The sequence below is a fragment of the Microplitis mediator genome, chromosome 7 (genome assembly GCF_029852145.1).
Source record: "Microplitis mediator isolate UGA2020A chromosome 7, iyMicMedi2.1, whole genome shotgun sequence".
Taxonomy (NCBI): domain Eukaryota; kingdom Metazoa; phylum Arthropoda; class Insecta; order Hymenoptera; family Braconidae; genus Microplitis; species Microplitis mediator.
The window spans coordinates 7,032,428-7,055,620 of record NC_079975.1 but is presented as its reverse complement, the minus strand read 5'-3'; the positions used below and the strand labels follow the sequence as shown (position 1 = coordinate 7,055,620).

Here is a 23,193-nt window from a genome sequence, read left to right as displayed (position 1 = left end):
TTCTATTTATAGTCATTGATGATTCGAATTATACTATATGTTTGTAATTTAAATTCTTTTTATCAATTTCATTTGCTTCTTCCGTGTAAAAAAAAAAAAAGAACCTTGACTTTTGTGAAACAATTTTTAAACTTCTAATACTATAAATGAACGTTTTTAAACTTTTATGTAATTTTTTTTGTAACTCTATTAAAAATAATAAATTTTATCATTTTTTTTTCAGTGAATACGGCAAGAAAAATCTGATTTTCAACTATTTCTGAACTTTTTTTTTAATCATATTTTTATGGTATTAAGCCAATCGATCGATCCTTTGAATTTTCAAAAATTTAAAAAACATTCAAAAAAAGGTCATCGTTATGTCACGTTTTGAATAGTTAACGCTTTTTCAACCTTTTTTAACAATTTTTTTTTTCACGGGCTACTGCTTTCATAAAAATGGATTTTTCAAGTATTAAATCTTATTAAAAAACAAATAATATTTGAAAAATCCAAAAGTGCACACCTCAAACGCTCATGCAATATTTTGAGTAGTGAATTTTCTTTTATTAATTATATACTGAATCACGTATTTCTTTTAAAAAGAGAAAAGTTTTATCTGTTTAATCAACATGAAATAATTTTTGACAGAACGATACAGACAATTCTTATTTACCTACTGAGAAAGATAGTTATAAATAACTAATAGCAAAAACAAAAAAAAAGAAGAAAACCAATTTAATTACATTTAATTATTAATTCAATTCAAATGCTCTGCTAGATGTTGCCCATAAATTTTGTCGCTACTAATATAAACTGTATATATATATATATTTGTGGAGAAAAAATGGCGGATTTGTTATGAATTGAGACCATCAGATTTGGATTTTCTTTAAATATTAATGAACGGAACGGTTTACAATAGTAAAATTCAAAAGGCTTCCGAAAGGTTAAAATCTAAAACTAAAAAAAAAAAAAATCAAAGTGATAGGTCGAGTTTTTCGGAAGATATCTTGTTTACATCCATACAGACCAACTGATGTCCAAGTTAAATTTTTTTCAACTAACTTTTTTTTTAATAATAATTAAAATAAATAATCTTATAACTACGTTAGCAGTATTAATTGAAATCTCTTGCTATTGGTGTACTTTTTTTATTATATAAGTGCAATATGAAGCTGGTGGAAGTGCAAGAGATCTTGAAAAGTTAAAATCTCTATTTCAATTGGCCGTTGAATAAAAGAAAGGGGAAAAATTGTTTTTTATTAGGAGTAAATAAGTCTATAAAATTTTTTTAATTACTTTGGAATAAAGTTGTTTATCACAAATGAAGAGCTTACTATTACAAAGAGATAGAAACTATTTTTGTTGAAAAAAGTAAATAAAATAATAAATATATGTATGGTATGTAATCAAATCTATTATTGAAATATAGGTGTTAGACCCAATCGCTGCTACATCCTGTTATTGACATTAAACTGTATTGATAATTAAATCAAATTGAAAAAAATAGAATTAAAGCAATGTATTAAATAGATTTAAAGTATTCATTCAACTTTTTTTTTTTCTGATTAAATTAATTAGTTTTGAGATCACAGTAACTATTTGATAGAAATAGAAAAGGTATGATAATTGCCAATGTTGCTGCTAAAATTTAATGAGAAGGTGCGGGTTGAAGAGAGCATCGAAAAATCGTAATATTTTGTAATTAATTAAAAATTTCCAGAATTGTTATTGAAATGTTTCGTTTTCAAATACTTTTGCTCTCGACCCATACGAAAAAAATATATATCCGGACATATATTTTTTTTTCGAATGGAAAATCGATAATAGATGATATTTCTAATTTGAATTTTATTCGTTGATTATTAAACAACTAATTCAATGAAATTTCGTTCTTAGCCATCTATATTATTATTAAAAAGAAATGAACCCAGAAATTATTTATGCAATTTTTTAAGCATTTATTACAATTACGTTACATTGAAGAAGTATAAAATATGTTGTAAGAAATAATTTCAATAAAAACACATACATAGTTTTATAAAAATGTTTTCATTTGATTCATATATATATATAATAATCGTTGTACAAATTTAAATGAATGATAAACTGATTAATTTCGATATTTTTTATCAAACTTTCTCTATCTGATAAATATTATAATTTTTTATCGTTAATTAACGACCTTGATTGTCGCAATCGACATCAACAGAGTAACGTGAAGCGTCACTACCTCTAGGGCTATATACACTTATATCTATGTAGATTCGTCTTGTTCCTGGTTCAGCACATTCGTGAAAGTTTATTTCCCACTGTGCCTTTTCATTTGCATGAAAATACTTATCGCACTTCGGGTATCGTCCCCAAACCGAAAATTTCACTTCATTAAATTCTGAAGCGTCGTAACTCACTATTGCAGAATTTTGCAGACATCGGTAATGGAATCTACCACCGGTCTATTGAAAAAAAAAAAAAAATAAAAATAATATTAGAAATTAATTGTTGATTTACGTGTAAATACTCATACCAGTAATTACTTAAAGGATTCTAGTACACTGTAAAAAGAGCGGTGTTAAAAATGGACTCATTTTAACTCCGCCCGGTGTTAAAATAAAATTACACCGGTGTAGGAGGAGTAATTCACCGGTGTTAAAAATACCGGTGTTAAATCAGGGTAACCGGTGTAAAAGCGGAGTAAAATCCGTGTAAAAGCGGGGTAACCGGTGTAAAAACGGAGTAATATCGGTGTAAAAGCGAGGTAACCCGTGTAAAAGCGGAGTAATACCGGTGTAAAAGCGGGGTAAATTCCGTCCGCTTGGAGTATTAACTTTAAAGATTATAAAACACAAAAAATGTCAGTTCTCTATGAAAATTAATAAAGAAAATTATTTATTAACAAGTACAGTGATCGAATAAGTAAAAATATTCACAAAGTAAAATATTTTAACATCGGTAAGAATATTTTCACACCGCTTTCGGGGGTAAATTTAACACCGATAATTTTAACACCTACACCGATTGGACTTACCCCGGTAATTTTTTACAGTGTAGTATTAACTATTATTAAAATTAAATCATTTTTAATTGTCTTTCATAAATTGAGGCTTTAGCAATCATTGCATTCTTTAGGAATAGTTTTACCTGCACAGCATTGTAGTCATCTTTACACGAAAAAAAAGCTGTAGTTGAAGTTACTACAAGTTGGAGTAAAGAAATGCCAACTCCAACTTAAAATAACCGCAACCACACGTGTAGTAATGTCAGTACTATTTATGTAGTACCCCTTACTACAATATTTCACTACAATGTTGTGATTAGAAGAACCACGTATAGAAAAATTGCATACTTCGAAGCATTTACAGAATAACTTCAATGGTTTAATAAAAAATAAAACACTTGCGTAAAAAGGTTAGGGAATTAGAAAATGTAATTAAAAACTATTGATCAATATGTTGAACTTCTATAAGATCTATTATTAAAAGGATTTAATTACATTTTATTAAAATAATTTGTAATTATATTTCTAATTAGTGAAATTACTTTTATATAACTTACCGTATCGCGTCTTGCAAGAGTAATAGCAATACAAAATGAGAAAAACGTTAAAAGTAATATAATATTTTTAGCCATTTTTTGGAGCTTTATTTTCAATTCAAGTTTGAAAAAAAAAACAGAAGCGATCAGAAATTATGTCGTTACTGTGTTTGAGAAACTGACAAGCTTATGACCGGTCATTGATTTTGTCTTCCTTTTATATAAAACGGTTTGACCTATTTTTTCAATTATCATAGGGTTTTTCCGTTACTCACGTTATCTATATTTGTTGTGCCTCTTTAGCGATTACCATAACTAAATAGAGTTAGGGATCCACACTGTAGAAAATCACGATTTGGAAGTAAATGTGAGTATATATTAAATCACATTTTTAATCAATCAGAAAAGACTGTATTTTAATATTGAATTTCATGCCTCCGGCTTTAAGTATTCATCGGGCATAAATTACAGAAAACAACTTTATGTTTAATACAAAAAAATATTTATGCAAAGTAAAAAAAAAACTCAAAAATAGGAAACATTTCTCGAAAAGAGGTGCGAATTTTGTTGAAGGTCTATTATGTCACCTAGAAACACCCTAAAATAAAAAAATCGTCAGCTAGAGGTTAATGAGGAAAACAAAAAAAAAAGAGAGTAAATTTTGTGTAAATATTAATTTATTTCAAGCCGTAAGATGGACGGTGGAGTCGGTAAGTCCCATCCAGATGCCCATACACATAACCGGACATAGGTTCAATATGTCTGTTTATGTGCCCGCATCTGTCCGCAGTTGTCCGCGGTTGCCCGCGGTTGCTCGCAGTTGCCCGCATCTGCCACGATGATTCCGGGACGAAAGTCCAAGTTTCATCCCTAAAGTGAGTAAATTTTGTGTAAATATTATTTTTTTTTTATATTTTACTACACATTATTTATTAGCTATTTTTTTATCCAAAAACAGATTTTTTGCAAATATTTCAAACAAAACTTGGAAAGAAAAAAAATTGACATGAAAAAATATTATAAATTTTTGTTGTATCTATAAAAAATAACACGTAATAGATTCTTGAAGTTTCAATGCAAACCACAATTTTTTAAAATTTATAAAATATTAAAAAATTAATTCAAGACGCTTCTGTATATCAGTCATGTGGAAAGGGGGGGGGGCAAAGCGGGTGCCTAAGGAAATACTAAGGTTTCGAGGACTCAAATACGCGAAATCTTTTTGTTTTTAATGATATTCAAAGTAAATAAACAAAAATTTTAGTTGCCATATAAGACAAAAGCCATTAACATTTTTCGACTGACACTTGATTTTTGAAAAAGTTTAACAAGGCATATTCAAAATAATGCTCAATTATATGAACAAAAGTGATTTTGGAATGTTTGAAAAACGTTGAAAAATTAAATTTTGATTTTATAAAATTTTGGGAGTACTCCGTTTTGCCTACCCTACGCCCTTTGCCCCCCCCCCCTTCCCCTATATAATCAGCGAATTTTTTATCTTTATATTCTTCGCCAGCGAATTTTTTTTTTTTTTTATAAACAATGTTAATAAAATTCTCGCTTGGAGTAAAGTATAGTCCGAGAGGTTCAAATAAATATAAACCCTTCCGCTTCGCATTCACTACGGAATTAATCCGCGTTTACTAAGCAAATTTTTAAAGTGTATTGTAAAAATAAAAAAATCTGTCTATCGGTTGACCCTGCGGGCCAGCCCCAAAACTTCCCGCTTTTTTCGAGCTCCTCGAGCTCGAAAACATTGTTGTGGATACATTTTCGAGCTCTTCGAGCTCGAAAATACTTTAGTATGCCATTGTTTTAAAAAAAATACTTTAGTGTGCCATTGTTTTAAAAAAAAACCGATTTTAGCATTTCTTTCTCCCACGATATCTCAGGAATGAATTGATCGATTTTTATGGTTGCCGCGGCAATCGGCGTATTTTATTGAGTTCTAGAGCTGATAAAATTTTGAAATTGTTTGGTTCAGTTGTTTCGAAGATATTCGCAAAAAACTGTTTTTTACCATTTCTTTCTCCCGCGATAACTCTCGAACGAATGAACCGATTTTGATGATTGAGGCGGCAATCGACGTGTTTTATTGAGTTCTAGAGCTGATTAGATTTTGAAGTTGATCGTATAAGTCGTCTCTGAGAAATCAATAAAAAACTAAAATAAAAAAAAATTTTTAATTCTTATTCTTTGTATAACTTGTAAACTGCATGACCGATTTACCCCAAAATCTAATCAAGACTAAGTTTTGGTGAGCTCTTTCGATCGCCACCAAGTACATTCAAATCGGTTCATTCGTTCCAAAGATATCGTCGGACAAAACAAGTTCACACACACACACACACACACACACACACACACACACACACACACACACACACACACACACACACACACACACACACACACACACACACACACACACACACACACGGACGTCCACCCGGGAATAGTCAGAATAGTTTCCTAGGACCTCAAAACGTCGACATCTGATGAAAACTCGATTTTCGAAAATCGGACCGAAACCAATAACTTCCCTTTTTTGAAAATTTGCAATTTTCTTAGCGGGAAGTTAAAAAATTCGAATTGCGGTACAATATATTGGACATTAATTCCTATCGGGTAGTAATGTTTTGAATAAAATTTATTTATTTATATTTGAAAATTCCTCTGGAGTGATTTCTACAAAAAAAATAAATAAATTATAATTACTATTTATTAAATTACTAAGGAAAAATGTTTGAAATACAATATTACAAAGTAATTAATGTCTACTGTTGTTCTTAAAAAATATATAAAAAAGTATATTTTTAAATGACAGAACTCATTTTTATCAGTGTTTTTGTAAACATCTCTTTCACACGTGATCAAATTTTGTTGAACTGATTAATATTTGACGAAAAAAAAAAAAAAAAAAAAAAGCCAAAGTAAAAAATTGTAGTATATAAATTTTATCTTTTATTTTTATATATAGAAACTGGATATTCGATCATGATTTCGTTGAATGTAGATAATAATTTTTAATGATTAGGCGAGTAAACAAGAATATTTTGACTATTGTCAACAAAAGGCATGACCTTTTGAGTTAAAAAAAACGTAAACATCCAAAATAAGAACACAAATTTATCACTGTTTTTAAAAAATGTTATTAAAAAAGTTTAAATTAAATTTTTAATCATAAAAAAAATGAATATTAAATGAAATTTAACTTACACTGCAAAAAAATTGCGGAGTGAACGCAAATTAAATCTGGAGTGAATTCGGGGTGGATGACTGTCTATTTATTTAATCCCTTTGGAGTTAAATTCGCTCCTAAAAGGTGATAATTTGAATATTAGAACTTTGAATCGGAGTGAAAAAGGATTTAAATAAAATCCAGATCACTCTGCTGGAAAAACGAATTCTCCATTTATTCTGTATGCGGAGTAATTTTTCATCAAATTCTGGAACTCCGAGTGACGGAGTGAGTTCAGGTTTAAATAAAGTTCATAAAAAATAAGTAAAAAAAAAATTTTTTATTTAAAAATTATAACTTTTAAAACTGAAGTAAAGGAAACGTAAATTAATTATTTATATATAATGAGAGTACTTTATTTCATTCATATTGCGGCCGCAATATGAAGGCAACTTGACACAGAAACTTTCCATCAAGTTGTTGGCAGCTTTTTACGTGCCTAAATATTGCATAACTTGGCGAAAAATTGTCATCAACTGTTGCCACGTCAACTTATTGCACGGAAATTAGCGTAAATTTTCAGCTGCAAGTTTACATCGTTGTGGACAAAATGGCTATCTGAGTATAATTATTATTGTTTTTCTAAACCCTGACAGACAAGTTGACGGCCTTACTGTTGCAACTTGTTGCTAAGTTGACTTCAAAAATTGACATTTCCGTAAGTTGACGACAACTGGATGCTAACTTTCTGAGAGAGGTTACAAAAGGTTGACAACAACTTGTAGTCAATAGTAATAAAGGCTAAAATTGTCATCAACTTGATCGCAACTATCGACACAAAATTTCTAAGCAGAAAGTCCAATTATCTGGGCAAGATAAATAAATGTATGATATTTTACCGACTCCTACTAAAAATTCTTGTAAGAGTTTCGATGACTATTGCGTAAGTCGACAATAAAAACCTGCCTAATTTACCACTTTTTTTGTGTTTTATAGAAGAAAGGTAATATGTTACATATATATTTACATACATAACTAAAAATTACGTGTAAAGAATATATTTAAATAAAATATAAATTTAAATATCATTCCTACAAAATAATTAATTATTTATGTAACAGTTATACAACTTAATTATATAATTATATATTCTATAGAGATAATTACCATTAAAAAAAAAATCGCAAGTTGATCGATACTTGTATTAATAAATAACATAACCTAAAAAAAATTAATTTCTTCAGGTAAATAATAGAATACAATTAATGAGTGTGAATGTAGCAGACATCAGACGAATTTAAAATTATAAATAATTAAAAAAATAATATTTATAAAAAATGCGCTTGTTAATTTTAAAATTTTTTGAATGCGCATTTTTTTTAAATTTAATTTTATTAATTATTTACTCCGTTTATTAATAACTTTTTATTTGTCTGATGTCTGCCACATTCACACTCATTACAATTATCATGACACTGAAGTTAACGTCAAATAATTTTTGGATTTTTTTTAAAACGATAAATTACAAAAAAATAAAATATTTGAAAAAATGCACCTATAGATTTTTCAATTTCCTACATGTGCATTTTTTGATTTTTTATTTTTTTGTAATCTGGTGGAAATTTTTCGGAATTTTCTCTGCAAAACTGTGTCCTAAAGTTCTAAATACTTTTTCAAAGTTCTAAAGACTTTTTCAGAGTTTTGCAGAGAAAAGTCAAAAAATTTCCACCAGGGATTGATATGTTGTAAAAAAAAAACGATCCTGAAGTTAGCAGACAGTTACAAATTTTCGGATTTTTCTTTTCAACAAATAAATTACAAAAAAAAAAAAACCAAAAATACACACATGTAGAAAATTTAATAAACTATAGGTGCAATTTTTCAAAATATTTTTATGATATAATTAATCGTTTTTAAAAAAATTAAAAAACTGTCAGACGTCTGCTAACTTCAGTATCATGAAAAAAAACCCGAAAATTGTTAATTGTCTATTAACTTCAGGATCATAAATACTCTATCCAAAAGTTCCCATAGTATCCACCAATGGGTCAAAAGCCGCATAGAATCCTACAGACGTATTGGTTTTTAAGCGGCTTTCGACCCATTCTAGTGGATTCTATGGGAACTTTTGGATAGAGTAATCGGCCAGTAATTGATAAAAAATTTTGTTAACTGTATTTTCTCATAAATTATTGTAATTTTTTTGGCTCTAGTTTCCAAGAAGACAATAAACATGAATTTTATTTATTCGAAAACAAACAAAATAAAATGTAGATGGGAAATACCTTCTAATAATAATTATCGAAGTGAAAAAAAATACTTTATAAAACCTTTAGATTATTGTTTGATAACAGTAACAATGGACTACGAACCATCAAATTCAGATGTAATTATAGAAGTAAACAGAGAATACAAAATAGTACCGGGAACAGTTGCCGTTGAAGTTTATTCAAATAACAAAATAAAATACTCTGAAGTAATTGACCATTGGTTTGAAAACAGCTTGAATGTATTTGTTCCTAACTGTAGAAATTCAATTGATAGTATCGACAGTTCCTCTGATGATTCAGTAGCGATGTTGGATGATTCCCATGACAGTAATTACGTAAGAATAAAATGCGAAATAATATGGCTGGGATGTACAAGCGATGATTGTTCGTCATGTCCATTGGTTTCAAATTATTTGAATAAAAATAACGAGGATGACTGGAAAATTTTCTATCTCGACCGTACATTGAGTGACGTCGTATTGATAATCGATGAAGAAGAAATACCAGCGCATAAATTTGTTCTTGCGGCTCATAGTCCTGTTTTTTTGGCAATGTTCCAATCAAATATGAAAGAGGCGCGCGAAAATAGTATTACTATTGAAAATATTGACATTGACGTTATGAAAGAAGTATTGAAATTTATGTACACTGGAGAAATATCAGCTGAAGATAATTATGAGCTTGCATTGAAATTACTGGATATTACAGACCGATATCAGATTATGAAATTGAAAAATTTTTGCGAATCAACACTATTTCGATATCTGTCATTAAACAATGCGATTTATATTGCTATTGAAGCCGAAAAACACAATGCTGACACACTACGTGAGATGGCAATTAAATTTATCGTAAAAAATATTGACACTATTGTTTTACTCAATGATTATAAGCAACTAGGATCCACTCATCCAGGATTAATGTCTGAAATTATTAATTTATTGAAATAATATGAATTTTCATTTAGTAAAATAATAAATTGTTAAAACTCAGTTAAGAAATTAAGAATTAAAATAATAACGGCAACTTGATAATGTTACTCGTTAAAAAATATTTAATGCGCTTTTTTACACTCAAATAATGTTACAGTATTTTTTGCATCAAAAATTTATAGAAAAATTATTATAGCCATAGTAACATGAGGACAGTCTGGAATTATTGTACAAATTACCGATACTTTAGAAATTTTTAAAATACATTGGACAGAATTTACAAGGTGCATTGTAATTTTGACAAAGCAACAGATAAAATTTTTACCAACTGCATAGTAAAATTTATTAGATTAAATCAGAACATTTAGTATGCAGTTGGTATAAATTTAATCTGTTGCTTTGTCAAAATTACAATGCACCTTGTAAATTCTGTTCGATGTATTTTTTAAATTTATACAGTATCGGTAATTTGTACAATAATTCCATACTGTCCTCATGTTACTATGACTATAGTCATTTTTCTATAAATTTTTTATACAAAAAATACCGTAAAATTATCTGCGTGTAATAATTTGCCTATCCTTAGTTTTAGTTTTTTGTAATTGATTATATATTTTTTATAACTGTTTTTCATGTTAATTTCGTTAAAAAAAAATTTTGGAAAAGCGTTTTTTTAAACTTCAAAACGTGACACACTGACGAACTTTTTTTGGATTTTTGAAAATTCAAGGAAAATCAATAAGGGCCAGTTTTTTTAACCGTATTTATTTTTATCCGGATTCAAATTAATGTTGCTAATATATTTTTATACTAATAATCTATAGATATACTAGCAATAATAATTTAAACCTGGATTAAAAATAAACCCTGTTTGAAACACTGGCCCTAAATATCTTAATAGTATTTGATATGCTAAAAAAAAAACACAGGCATAGTTTACGATGACATGTTTTTGAGTGTTTTTTAAACTTCTGAAAATTCAAAGAAAAAAATCAATGATTAACTTAAAAACTATTAAGGCCATTCTCAGACAGTGCCTCTCACTTTTTAAAAATTTTCAATAGCTTTCAACTGTCAAATTTTTATCAATTAAATAAAAAAAAATTAAAGCATTAATTTAAAAAAGGACAACGTAGTCGTAATTTCGCCGATATATAGATTTAAAAAAAACATATTTACGCTTGATATCAATTAGGAGTTAAACAAAATTCTTTAAATAAATTTTCGTAAAATCGTCATATCAATTTTATAATTCGAATTTTTAAATTATGTTTGCTAAAATTTATTCATCAAATTTCGTTAAACTCCCAATTGATATCAATTGTAAGTAATTTTTTTTAAATTCTATATCTCAACGAAATTACGACTACGTTGTCCTTTTTTCAATTAAGGTTTTAATTTTTTTTTAATTAATTAATAAAATTTTAATACGGTTATGACAGTTGAAAGTCATTTTATATTTTTAAAAAGTGGGGGCACTGTCTGAGAATGCCCTTAACATATGGTAAAAAAAAAGTTCAGATTTAATTTAAAATCCGTTTTTCTGGCCGTATTCTGCACTAAAAAAAATGATTAAATTTAGCATTTTTAATAAAGTCTAAAAAAAGTTTACAAAAGAATCTAAAAACGTTCACTTATCGTATCAAGTCAATTGATTTTTTCTTTGGATTTCGCTGGCTGATATTTAAAAAAAGTTTGTCATGGTGTCAGGTTTTGAAGTTTAGAATAGTCATCACTTTTTTCGATCTTTTTTCACACGGGATTTATGTTTCATAAAACAAATAAATCAAAGAAAGATAATATTTTGCTATATTAAAAATATTACTACTGTTGTCTGATACATAAAGAATTATTAAATAATATTTGATATGGGTATAAGTATATTAAATAACAAATAAATTTATGACTTGATACGAGAAAACCATAAACTAGAGTTTAAAAATAATAATTGAAAAAATATATGTCTATTAGTTTGCTCAATAGAACTGTAATTACTCGAGGTTAAAAATGTTATTGCATATAAAATATTTTTGAAAAACTATTCAGTGGTTTCAGAAACTTAGACATTATTATTATGAAAAATTTATTTTCAATATTTTATTATTAATGAAATAAAAAACTAATTAGAATTAAAAGAAAGTAATTTAGTACTTTGTAATTATTATTGAATAAAAATAAGTTCAATAGAAAAAGAATATTCTTTCGTTTCAATAATTATTTACTACCGCAATAGTTGATAACTAAATGTTTTAATAAATTAGTCAATAAATAGTCTAAAAAGTAATCATTATAATAGTAATCTTTATTGTTATCATAACATTTATTATTATTACAATCACATCGACCGATAGCTTCAAAAATAAACGCTTTATACTACAGACAATGTTTTTACGTTAACAAAAGCAATTTTACAATAATAATAGTGGTAACGGTGCAATTTTGTTATTATGGGTTTTTTTTGCCATTGCGTCACTTTTTAATTATGGGCTCTAATTGGTAAAAAAAAAAATTAATTGTCTGATAGCAGCCGATGTAGCCAGTAGCCAAATAATTAAAAATTTTTAAAAATTAAATTCAAAAATAATTTTGTTTTTTTTTCAGAATTTTGAGGCTCTAACTTGAAAGGAAAATCTAATTTTTAAATTCATAGCTTCAGCTGTAGCTCATTATATTTGTGGTTTGAATATGTCTTTATGTACTAGAATAAATTAATTGTCTCGAGAAGTCGTGAAAGAGGCAGAAAAATTTATCGATTCAATTAATTATCGGACTACACCTTTAATGAATTTTTTTCAATCCTTATTTGTTTGTTTTTTAATACACGGAAAAAACAATATAGTAGTGGCAACTCGAGTGGAAAGTAGTTCAGATAGAAATTTAAGTTCAATTATTTCTGATTTGAAATTTTTTTAAAAATATTATCACTATAATCAGTTGAAAAATATGTGAGTAAAAAATATATTTTATAATTAAATAATTACTGGAGACTAATGATATTTAATATTAAAATGATGGTAGAGACAGGACTTGCTAGAAAATTTTAATTAAACAAAATTATTTTTTCTTTATTTATTATAATTTTGGTCTTTTAAAATATTTTACTTGGATACAAATATATAATTGTCAAAAAAAAAAAAAAGAGAATGATAACAGCACATGGTGTTCCCAAGCGGTCACCCATCCAAGTACTGACCATGCTCAATGCTGCTTAACTTCAGTGATCGGACGAGAACTGGTGCCTGATCAGCATGATATGGCCGTTATCGAAATTCGATGTTTTCAATAACGTATTTACCCAACATTTGAATAGAAAAATTAACCATAATATTTTTTACTACTTTGAAATCTAAAAATTAAAAAATTGAAATTTCACGGAAAAAACAATATAGGGTAGAAGTACCATTTTTGGCCAGTTTTGGCCACTTAGAAATTTTGAATAAAATAATTTGTAAAATACCCAACAACATAATTAATTTTTTTTAATACGTTTTTATTATTCAAAATAAAGTATTAAATGTCAAAAAATGGAGCAGTGGCCACAAATGGTACTTCTACCCTGGTAGTGGCAACTCTCTAGGATAGTACTGAGCACTTTCATTAAAAAAATAAATTTCAGACAGTACTGTATGCTATCTAGACTATCTCCACTACTCTCGGGATAGTACTGAGTACTATCCCGGACAGTAGTGAAGATAGTCTAGATAGTAGTGGATACAGTCTAGATAGCATACAGTACTGCCTGAAATTTTTTTTACAGATAGTACTCAGTACTATCCCAGAGAGTTGCCATTACTATATTGTTTTTTCCGTATACAGGACGTCATTTGCTTTTTAATAAATTATTAACCACCGATTGGTAGACCATTTAGGGTTTGCTTAGCAGATGTGATAAGGCGCGATAATCAGTAATGTCTTGGATAAACTATTTTATAATTAGATAAAGTAACTATTTTATAATCTGTCGGATTTCGGCAATCGATTCGAACACGATATAATAAAGCTTGATCAGTTTCATCAATATGTTCAGATATATTTATATAAAAGTCCTTGGACCCTGATGCACACATTATGAAATCAATATTAATGAACGGTGTTTCGCCGATTTTAAAATAGCCCATACATTTTGTTGAGAAGAAATGAGTGAATATTGCAAAATCATTGAATATTATATTGAAAGACTTTATTCTTACAGAATCTGGAGAACACTGATATGAAAACACTCCTCCATAATCAATCTGAAAAAAAAATTTATTAAGTAGGAATCGGAAAAAATTATATATATAAAAAAAAAAAAAATTTGTCACATACGAAGTCGTTTTCTGCCCTTGTCATTATGAAATGACAAAAAAAAATTATTATACGTAATACAGATGATTTATAATAATTCATAGTATTACTTTTAAAAAAACACTTTAATTGATTAACAATCACAAGACTTCCGTAGACATCAATGTTAAGTGTCAAGTAGGAAGAAGACAAGCCAGAAACTTAGGTAAACAATAACGTTTTGATATAAAGTAATATTTTATGGTAGGGATAAATTGTATGATCAAAGTTATAACAAAAAATATTTTTGGAAAGAGAACATTTTTTTATCAAATTTATCAATTTTTGCTACAAACTCAAGCTCGATAAAAATAACTAATGTCGTAGAATCATTATCTATTTGTCCTCTAGTAAAGTAAAAATTCAATAACACAATAAAAATAATAAACTGATTATCAAAACTAATTAATGTTTCAACGGATGATAAAACGGTTGCTATAATCATTGAATTTTTATCATTTTTTTGGATAGTTTGTTGTGAATTTAGTCACCTACATAATAATTCATAGTATTACTTAAAAAAAAACACTTTAATTTATTAACAATCACAAGATTTCCGTAGACATCAATGTTAAGTGTCAAGTAGGAAGAAGACAAGCCAGAAACTTAGGTACTCTCTTAAAATATATGAACCGGTGAAATCCACTGCTGAATCAGTGGATTTCACTGGCGAATCAGTGGATTTCACTGATTCATTTTAAGAGAGTAAGCAATAACGTTTTGATATGAAGTAATATTTTGTGGTAGGGATAAATTGTATGATCAAAGTTATAACAAAAAATATTTTTGGGAAGAGAACATTTTTTTATCAAATTTATCAATTTTTGCTACAAACTCAAGCTCGATAAAAATAACTAACTAATGTCGTAGAATCATTATCTATTTGTCCTCTAGCGAAGTAAAAATTCAATAACACAATAAAAATAATAAACTGATTATCAAAACTAATTAATGTTTCAATGGATGATGAAACGTTTCCTATAATTATTTAATTTTTATCATTTTTTCAGATAGTTTATTGTGTATTTAGTCACCTATATAATTATGAAAAAAAATATTTATTTTTCCAAGTTCATTTTATCAATTGCATGTAAAAGTTTTAATGAGTTAAAAAGTTAAAAAAACTTACAATTAATATTATCAATTTTAAAGAGCTTAACGTAACATTCATATATTAATTAACTCAGAGACAGTGGAGAGACATCTACACGGAGAAAAATGTTGGCTCGAAACCTACCAATTTTTATTATGCTGCTCTCTAAACATGAATTAGTGAGAATAAGCGAATATTCACTTTCAAGTGCAAATCGAACCACTAATTTCAAAAAGTGGTTTGGTTGGCACTTAGAATTAGTGAGTATTCACTTATTCATGCCTGATGCTTAAAAAATCCGATAGATTCTTATAGCTGTATGTATAAGACCCTATACTTAACGATAGCACTTCCCATAGAACTCATTCATTCTTATAAAATCTCTATGAGAATTTATGAGAATCTATTGGATTCTATGAGATTTTCTAAACAGGGATGTTTAGAGAGTGTCGACCAAACTTGAAACGGGAAGTAAAGCATCCAAAAATTATTATGCTCATACGAAAAATTATTATGCTGTATCAAAATACTTACTACGCGGGAAAAATTTATCTATAATAAGCTTTAAGAACAATTACTTTCATATATTATAATAATTGTAATGTAACATAATTATTTTTTATAAGAGCATACAGAAAAAAAAAATCCTCGGCTAAAGGTAAATATTCTTGATTCAAGAAAATTTTTTTGGAAACCTAAATTTTCTCAGATAAAATAGAAATCCTCTCCAACTAAGACGAATTTTTTTTAACCGAGACAAATTCTCTTGGCTCAAGAAAATCTTGACTTGGTTCCCGAAAACGTTTATCTTCCAAAATATTTTCTTGACTCAAGATAACTTTTTTTTTCTGTGGATAATAATTTTTTGGATGCTTCACTTCCTTTTTCAAGTTTGGTCGACAGCATAATAAAAATTTGTATACCTATAGGTTTCAAGCCAACATTTTTATCCGTGTACACAGAAAAAAAATATTTCTTGACGCTAGAAATTCTTCTAGTCCTAAGAAAATTTTTGTTTTCATTTCATAATGCAAAATATTTCTTGCGTCAAGAAATCCTTTTTTTCTGTGTAGTTGACCTGAGAGGTCAATCAACTTTTCTATTTAAAAAAACTTTTTATTAATCACTTTGTATTTTACAATAACGTCTATCAATCACATTTTGTTCTAAAGAAATATAAATTATACAAGCACAGCTATTTTGCTGTCCGGCCTTTACATGCTGGGTATCTTGAGACCCGAAGTCTCTGACGTCAGGCTTTACTCTGGGTTTCGACGGCCCACCCTCCAGATAAAGACAAGATGGACGTTACACATGATAAAATCCTTCTAGAGGACCCATCGTGACGGGGTTCTGACGAAATGACAATGAGTTATCGTGACCTTTTCCCTTTGCTTCGATTATTAATTAATTAATTAATTAATTTTATCTCATTCATAATTTCTTTTATATGTAAATTGGAGACTTTCTGAGAGTTCAAAGTGTACAGATGGATCTACAAACCGATTGCCCCACCCATTTACTGGAAAATCTCGAGGTATTGATCATTCTAGCAATGGAGGATAATATGGAGAAACAGAAAGGAAGATGTGGGTGCTAGTAGTAGTAGTAATAGTAGTAGTAGTAGGAGTAGAGACGAACGTTTGGGTCGACCTACCAGGTTTATAGTACTCGAGGGTTCATAATATGTATTCGTTTGTCTCATCTCAAATATAAATGAAAAAGAGAGAAAGAGAAAGAGAGAGAGAGAGATGAAGAGATAAATGTATAAATGTAGAAAGCTCTTGTGAGTTGCTAGTATAGGTTGGTAAAGCTTTGGTGAAGCCGATAGGGCCATGGTGAGTGTAATGGTGTCAGTATATAAGGTACAACAACCAACGTCTGCTCCTGACAGGCCATTACCACTGTACAAACGCAAGCACGGGAGAGGAAGGAAAAAAGCGAAAAGTTTCGAGGGCCATCGTGCACTTGGTTTAGCGTAAAAAAATTGTTTTTTTAAATGTCAATATTTAAAAATGTAAAAAATAAAAAATATAAAACAGATCCATAGTTTTAAAACTATTTTCAAGTTTATAAAGAACTTTTGAATAAATGGAAGCATTATATAACATTATTTACTGATAACTAGATAAAAAATTTTTTAAAGAAAAAAATTATCGATTAATTCAGATAGAAAATTTTTGTCAACTATAAATAATAAAATTTAAATAATTTTATTTAAGTAAAATAAAAAAATTCAAATTAATTTTCTGCAAATTTTTTTTTTATTTTCGTTATATTTTTTGTGAGCAGTAAATATTTTTTGATATTTAATATTTGAGTAAAGAAATTTTTTGTGTGAGACCTTCAAATTTTTAGTAATAAAAATTATAATAATTATTAAAAAAATCTAACGATGGAACTTGCAGGTCAATCTTAATATTTTCCACTATTTTAGAGCTGAAAAAACTCTAAGTATTTAGGAACTAATCAGATCAGTCTTAGTAGAGTTCGATTTCAATTAGCCAAGTTCTAATCAGTTGATTTGTTTGAGACGAGATAAATTTTGCTCACACACTCATATACACCTACGAACCTGCATTCTTCCGATTCAAAGTTCTTGATGCTATCCACTGCGCTGACACACATATGTGATCTGGTAACTGTAAATATTATATTCATTATGATGTCAAAAAATAACTGATGAAGAAGTAAAAAATCCGTACTGCAATGATTGACGTGATTTTTATGTAATATTGTTTTGTACTTTGTTTAATTTTTAGCCTGATGTAAATAAAATATTTAAAGGGATTGGATAACTTTTTTATTAATAAGGATAGCCTGATTAGGTCCTGATAAGGAACTCGTCAGGTTTGCCTAATAAGGCAAACTTTACACTGTAAAAAATTCCCAATGAATTTTACTATGGGTGCATAGTAACACCGGACTATAAAAAACTGATTCAAAATTTACAAGTGTCCCATAGTAAACGTATGCGCAGACTACACAATTGTGGCCTATGCGCATACGCTTACTATGGGACACTTGTAAATTTTGAATCAGTTTTCTTATAGTCTGGTGTTACTATGCACCCATAGTAAAATTTGTTGGGAATTTTTCACAGTGTATATTAACCTAACAAGGTCCTTATGGTACTTCAGGCAAATCAGGAGAAAATTAAAGTCGGGAAATTTCGACTTAGTAAAATTATTCCTCAAACTTTGAAACGTCGAAATTTTTTAAAAATTTGAATTTCGAAAATCGGGCTGAAATAATTTATTTTTCATCCAAAAAGTAAACATATACATTTGAAGAATTAATATTCATTAAATATAAATTATAGATTCATATAAATCGTTTAATTGCCCTTATCAACTTAATAATTTAAATCCATTGGCTGTCATTTCATAATTAATTTAAATTTATCGTTCGAAGTTAAACTCAAAATTAAATAAATGAATTTTACGTCGCTTTGGATAAATAATTCAAATACTTTATTTAATAACAAAATAAAGCATTCAAAAGAGTCTGAATGAAAATGAAGTTGATTTAATCTCAAGAGTTAAGTAATTGAGTAAAAAATATGAGATGAATTAAATCGAGCATTAAGAAAATAAAAAAGTAAAATTTTGTAATATAACTTTATCTTAGTATCGTAACCCGGTACAAAGTAAAGACTGACTCTGGCTTTTGTGGACCGGAAGTGCCACGCCTGTTGTCACCCTTGTACAGACTGGGAGCTCCGCAAACCACGCCCGCTGCACCCCCCTGTAACCCTCGCTGTGTGTGTACTTGAGGGCTAATAATTCACGTCACGAGCACACTCCACCATAAAGAGTCGACAACGGCAGAGGCTATTCTGTATTTCACTAATATCTACCTCTCTCGCAACGTTTATACAAGTGGTATATATGTTATATTGTATAATATATGAGATCGATCTATTCATATATGTATATGTAGATAAAGTTTACAGGTTTATCGATCTATTCTCTTACGTAATTTTATTGTTAATCATTTTTATACCCTTAATCTAAATGTTAACTATAACAAATTTATTATCATCTATACTATCCCTCGCAGATTTGAATCACGGTGGAAACACCGTGGAAGTGTAAACACCGTGGATCCACCGTGCTATTTCACCACCGTGGTTCCACGCTGTATCCACCGCGTAATCACAGTGAAAACACCGTGTATATACGGTGGTAAAGCCACCGTGGAATTATGGTGGATACACCGCGTAATCACAGTGGTAAAATGGAACAAACCCACCGTGTTTCCACCGTGATTCAAATCTGCGAGGGATTGAATATAGATAAAAAAAATGTGAAAAAGAATTTATCCTGTGGACGATCCTTTTTATTGGCCTTCCCACAGTCTGCAGATTCGTCGAGTTTGAAATCGATTTTTATTTACCAAATATTGTATAAAACACAGAAAAAACATTTTTATCGTAGGATTTCTAATAAAAAAATGTGATAAGTGGTTGACTTTAGTGACCAATCCCAAAACTTCCCGCTGTTTTAGAGCTCAAAGAGCTCAAAATACGATTAGACTGAAAGAAAGTACATTTCACTGAAAAAAAGTAATTTTTGTCCGACGATATCTTCTGAATGAATTAATCGATTTTCACGTCGTGTTGCGGTTATCGATAAGGCTTCCTGAGATATAGATTTGATCACTTACACGCTGAAAAAAGAATGCTAACTATCACCATCTTGTAATAGGGAATGATTACCATCTGTATGTGATAGTCATTGTCATGCTTTTATGTTAACTAGTACCATTGGAGATGGTACACAGAAAAAGAGCAGTTGAAAAATTGCTCATGTCTGAGTATTTATTACAGTTTCGTACATTGTGAAAAATTCCCAACAAATTTTACTATGGGTGCATAGTAACATTGGACTATAAGGAAACTGGTACAAAATTTACAAGTGTCCCATAGTAAACGTATGCGCATAGGCCACAATCGTGTAGTTACTATTACCACAAACTATAATTTTTCAACTGCTTTTTTTTCTGTGTAAGCATTCTTATTTAGATGGTAACCATTCTTATCCGTGATGATAATCATTACTATCTTAGAAGGCAAAATTAAAAAATTTTTCAGACATAAGAAATATTACTATCGAGGTGGTAACTATTACTATCGGCAATAGTAATTTTTACTATACACTCAGAAAATCAAATGATAGGAATTATCATCTAGTGATGGTAAAATTTTTACTATCAATCCGATAGTAGTGAATATTATCTAGATGATTGTAAAAAACATCTAGATCGTAATGTTTACCATGTGGATGATAATTGTTACGATCATGTATGTTAACTAGAGTTAATTACTATTATCATTCTAAATAGTTATATTTATAATTTCTGATGGTAACAGTTACCATCAGAAAGTATAATAGTTACACTGTAAAAAATCGGGAGTGAATCCGGATTTAATTTAAATCCGAATTCACTCCGCATTCTTTCCGGTTTCTCTAGGATTCAAAGAAGTCTCTATAGGAAAAACGCTAGCACATAAAAGTTAAGGAAGAACATTTCTCTACACTCAGAAAATTAAATGATAGGAATTATCATCTCGTGATGGTAAAAATTTTACTATCAATCCGATAGTAGTGAATATTGTCTAGATGATTGTATAAATCTAGATCGCATAATCTAGATCGTAATAATATTAATTACAATTCTTGATAGTAACTGTTATCATTCTGATGGTAATTTTTACCATCCTGATAATAACCGTTACCATTCTGATATTATCATCTCTATTAAAAAAAATGATAACACTAACTATCTTTGCATTTAAAAACTTTCGAATCATTCTAGATGATTGGAATTAAAAATTTAGGATAATAAACACAATTACTTAACTTTCTGAGTGTATGAGAAACAAATAGTTAACGTAAAAGCATGATCATGATTATCACATAAAGATGGTAATCATTCCCTATTATAAGATGGTTATAGTTAGCATTTTTTTAGCGCGTAGAAACAAATCGATCGCGCGATTTTTGAGTTATGCAATAAAAACCACAAAAATATATTTTTTTTTAATTTTAATTTTTTGAATTATTTGAAAACTACTTTAAAATTTTTTTCTAGAGGTTCCGCATTTTTTCTACTGAAGAACACCATAAGAAACAAAAAACGTTGATATTGTTTGGAGTTATTCTCAACAGGAAAGAAGTTACGGGCTTCTATTCACAAAATTGAACAGAAAACAGCATCCTCATTTATCCTCATGTGGGTCATGAGTCAAAAATACAATTTTTCTCAGGACTTTTTGAGGTTTTTATTAATATAACGTTTATATTGTGTGGAGTTATTCCCAACAGGAAAAAAGTTACAGGCTTTTTTAAAATGATGTGTAATTTATTGAAACAATAAATAAACTTGTGTACTTGAGCTAAGTACTTAGCGTGTGCGTTTAGTATGAACGAAGTAATTCATCCCTAAAATAAGCTACAATGACATATTGAAGAGTCGAAAAGTAGTGCAGTACAGAAACCACCCCCGGAGCCCTTCACTGCAGACCACATCTCGAAATACCCCCTTTCATTCAGACTAACCCTGGGAAAATTAACTGACGCGTAACTAAATAGTGTATCATTAATTCTAACGTGTATGTTTATATCGTCATGGTTATAAGAGTAAAACGTGTGTTAGGTTTACTGTGCAGTCATGGTAAGGTCAATTTTATAAAATTGATATTACTGATTTCAAATGTATTATTGTCGGGCTTTGATTTTTTATCTTTCTAGTTTTCTCACACTTATCAGTTCAAATAAATATTCGGAAACGTAAACTACAATAATTTTTTTTTGGTAAAAAAAAAAAATAAAGATGAATAAAATGAATTCAGAATTTATTTTACTGTAACAAATTACAGGGGCCGCAATTTTTTTTCTTCTCGTCAAAATTTAGGAAATCAATTTTTTCAAGTTAATAAATATTTGATTGATTAAAATAATTATTTATGATAATAGTTGAAAAGATAAAATTTTGTCAAGTAAAAAAAATAACAATAACAATATTGGCAATCAATATCAATCAATTTAAATTATTGCGCATACTATCATTGACATATATTACGGTGTAAAAAATTTGCGGAGTGATCGCGGATTAAATTCGGAGTGAACATGAAGCAGATGACTGTTTATTTATTTAATCCCTTCGGCGTGAAATTTATTCCTACACAGGCAGAAAGTTTGTGTTAAATTCAACACAAATCGTCTGTTGCAAACGGTCTACACAAATTTTTGTGTTAATTCAAGACATTGCGTTTGTGTTGATCTTTAACACAAAGTTTATGTTAAATAAAATTAAACACATAAAATCTGTTCTTTTAACAGAACATTTGTGTAAATTTAACACATTTTTCGTGTTAAAATCAGCTAATAAACATAAGCACATAACCTAATCAACTCAAGTATACTGATCTACCCTTAGTAGAACTTATGTCAATTTAGCGAATAATTGAACCAGGTCAAAAAGGTATGAAAGTTATCTAAATTTAATTGTAAAATGTATATATTTAAATGTAAATAAATTATAATCCAAATTTCCCTGCAGACAATGCTTTGCTTGGTTATAGTAATGAAGAATCGCCCGGAAACGTTTAGTCAAAACAACACAAATTTTGTGTTAATTTTCGAATAACACAAGAAATGTGTTACATTATAGATTTTCTAATCATTTAACATAAAAAATCTGTTAAAGTAAATAACACAAACGGTTTGTGTTGAATTGACAGATTTCTGTGTTAAAAATCAACAAAAAAAATTTAACCAAAGAATTTTTTAACACAAATACACAAAATTTCTAACTGTGTAAAAGGTGATAATTTTAATATCAAAACTCTGAATCGGAGTGAATAAG

General features: G+C 28.7%; 2 protein-coding genes, 1 long non-coding RNA gene and 1 other non-coding gene across 5 annotated transcripts; 2 read left to right on the top strand and 2 right to left on the bottom strand.

The window, feature by feature from the left end:
* Positions 1–1,967: 1,967 nt before the first annotated feature.
* Positions 1,968–3,964, bottom strand: LOC130671559 (uncharacterized). Its single transcript, XM_057475520.1, has 2 exons — positions 3,538–3,964; positions 1,968–2,438 (listed from the first exon to the last, which is right to left on the bottom strand). The coding sequence occupies exons 1-2, from the start codon at positions 3,610–3,612 to the stop codon at positions 2,160–2,162; spliced, it is 354 nt and encodes a 117-aa protein (XP_057331503.1). The 5' UTR covers positions 3,613–3,964; the 3' UTR covers positions 1,968–2,159.
* LOC130671560 (uncharacterized) lies at positions 3,462–4,602 on the top strand. Its single transcript, XR_008990535.1, has 4 exons — positions 3,462–3,745; positions 3,820–3,883; positions 3,965–4,391; positions 4,475–4,602. It is a non-coding gene; the product is annotated as an uncharacterized LOC130671560 (long non-coding RNA).
* A 3,031-nt stretch (positions 4,603–7,633) lies between these two features.
* On the top strand, positions 7,634–11,974 carry LOC130670949 (TD and POZ domain-containing protein 3-like). Of its 2 annotated transcripts, none has more exons than XM_057474592.1 (2): positions 7,634–7,703; positions 8,914–11,974. In XM_057474592.1, the coding sequence occupies exon 2, from the start codon at positions 8,934–8,936 to the stop codon at positions 9,918–9,920; it is 987 nt and encodes a 328-aa protein (XP_057330575.1). In that variant the 5' UTR covers positions 7,634–7,703; positions 8,914–8,933; the 3' UTR covers positions 9,921–11,974. The 2 variants fall into 2 exon arrangements, with proteins under 2 accessions (XP_057330575.1, XP_057330574.1); XM_057474591.1 differs by lacking the exon at positions 7,634–7,703 and adding an exon at positions 7,786–7,944.
* Positions 11,975–13,046: 1,072 nt separating this feature from the next.
* Positions 13,047–13,167, bottom strand: LOC130672557 (5S ribosomal RNA). Its single transcript, XR_008990738.1, has one exon. It is a non-coding gene; the product is annotated as a 5S ribosomal RNA (ribosomal RNA).
* Positions 13,168–23,193: the final 10,026 nt, after the last annotated feature.

Coding starts and splice junctions, on each gene's coding strand:
- LOC130670949 (XM_057474592.1), top strand. CDS start 8,934: ATGAATTTTATTTATTCGAAAACAAACAAAATAAAATGTAGATGGGAA.
- LOC130671559 (XM_057475520.1), bottom strand. CDS start 3,612: ATGGCTAAAAATATTATATTACTTTTAACGTTTTTCTCATTTTGTATT. Junction 2,439..3,537: donor CTCTTGCAAGACGCGATACG/GTAAGTTATATA, acceptor TTTTTTCAATAG/ACCGGTGGTAGATTCCATTA.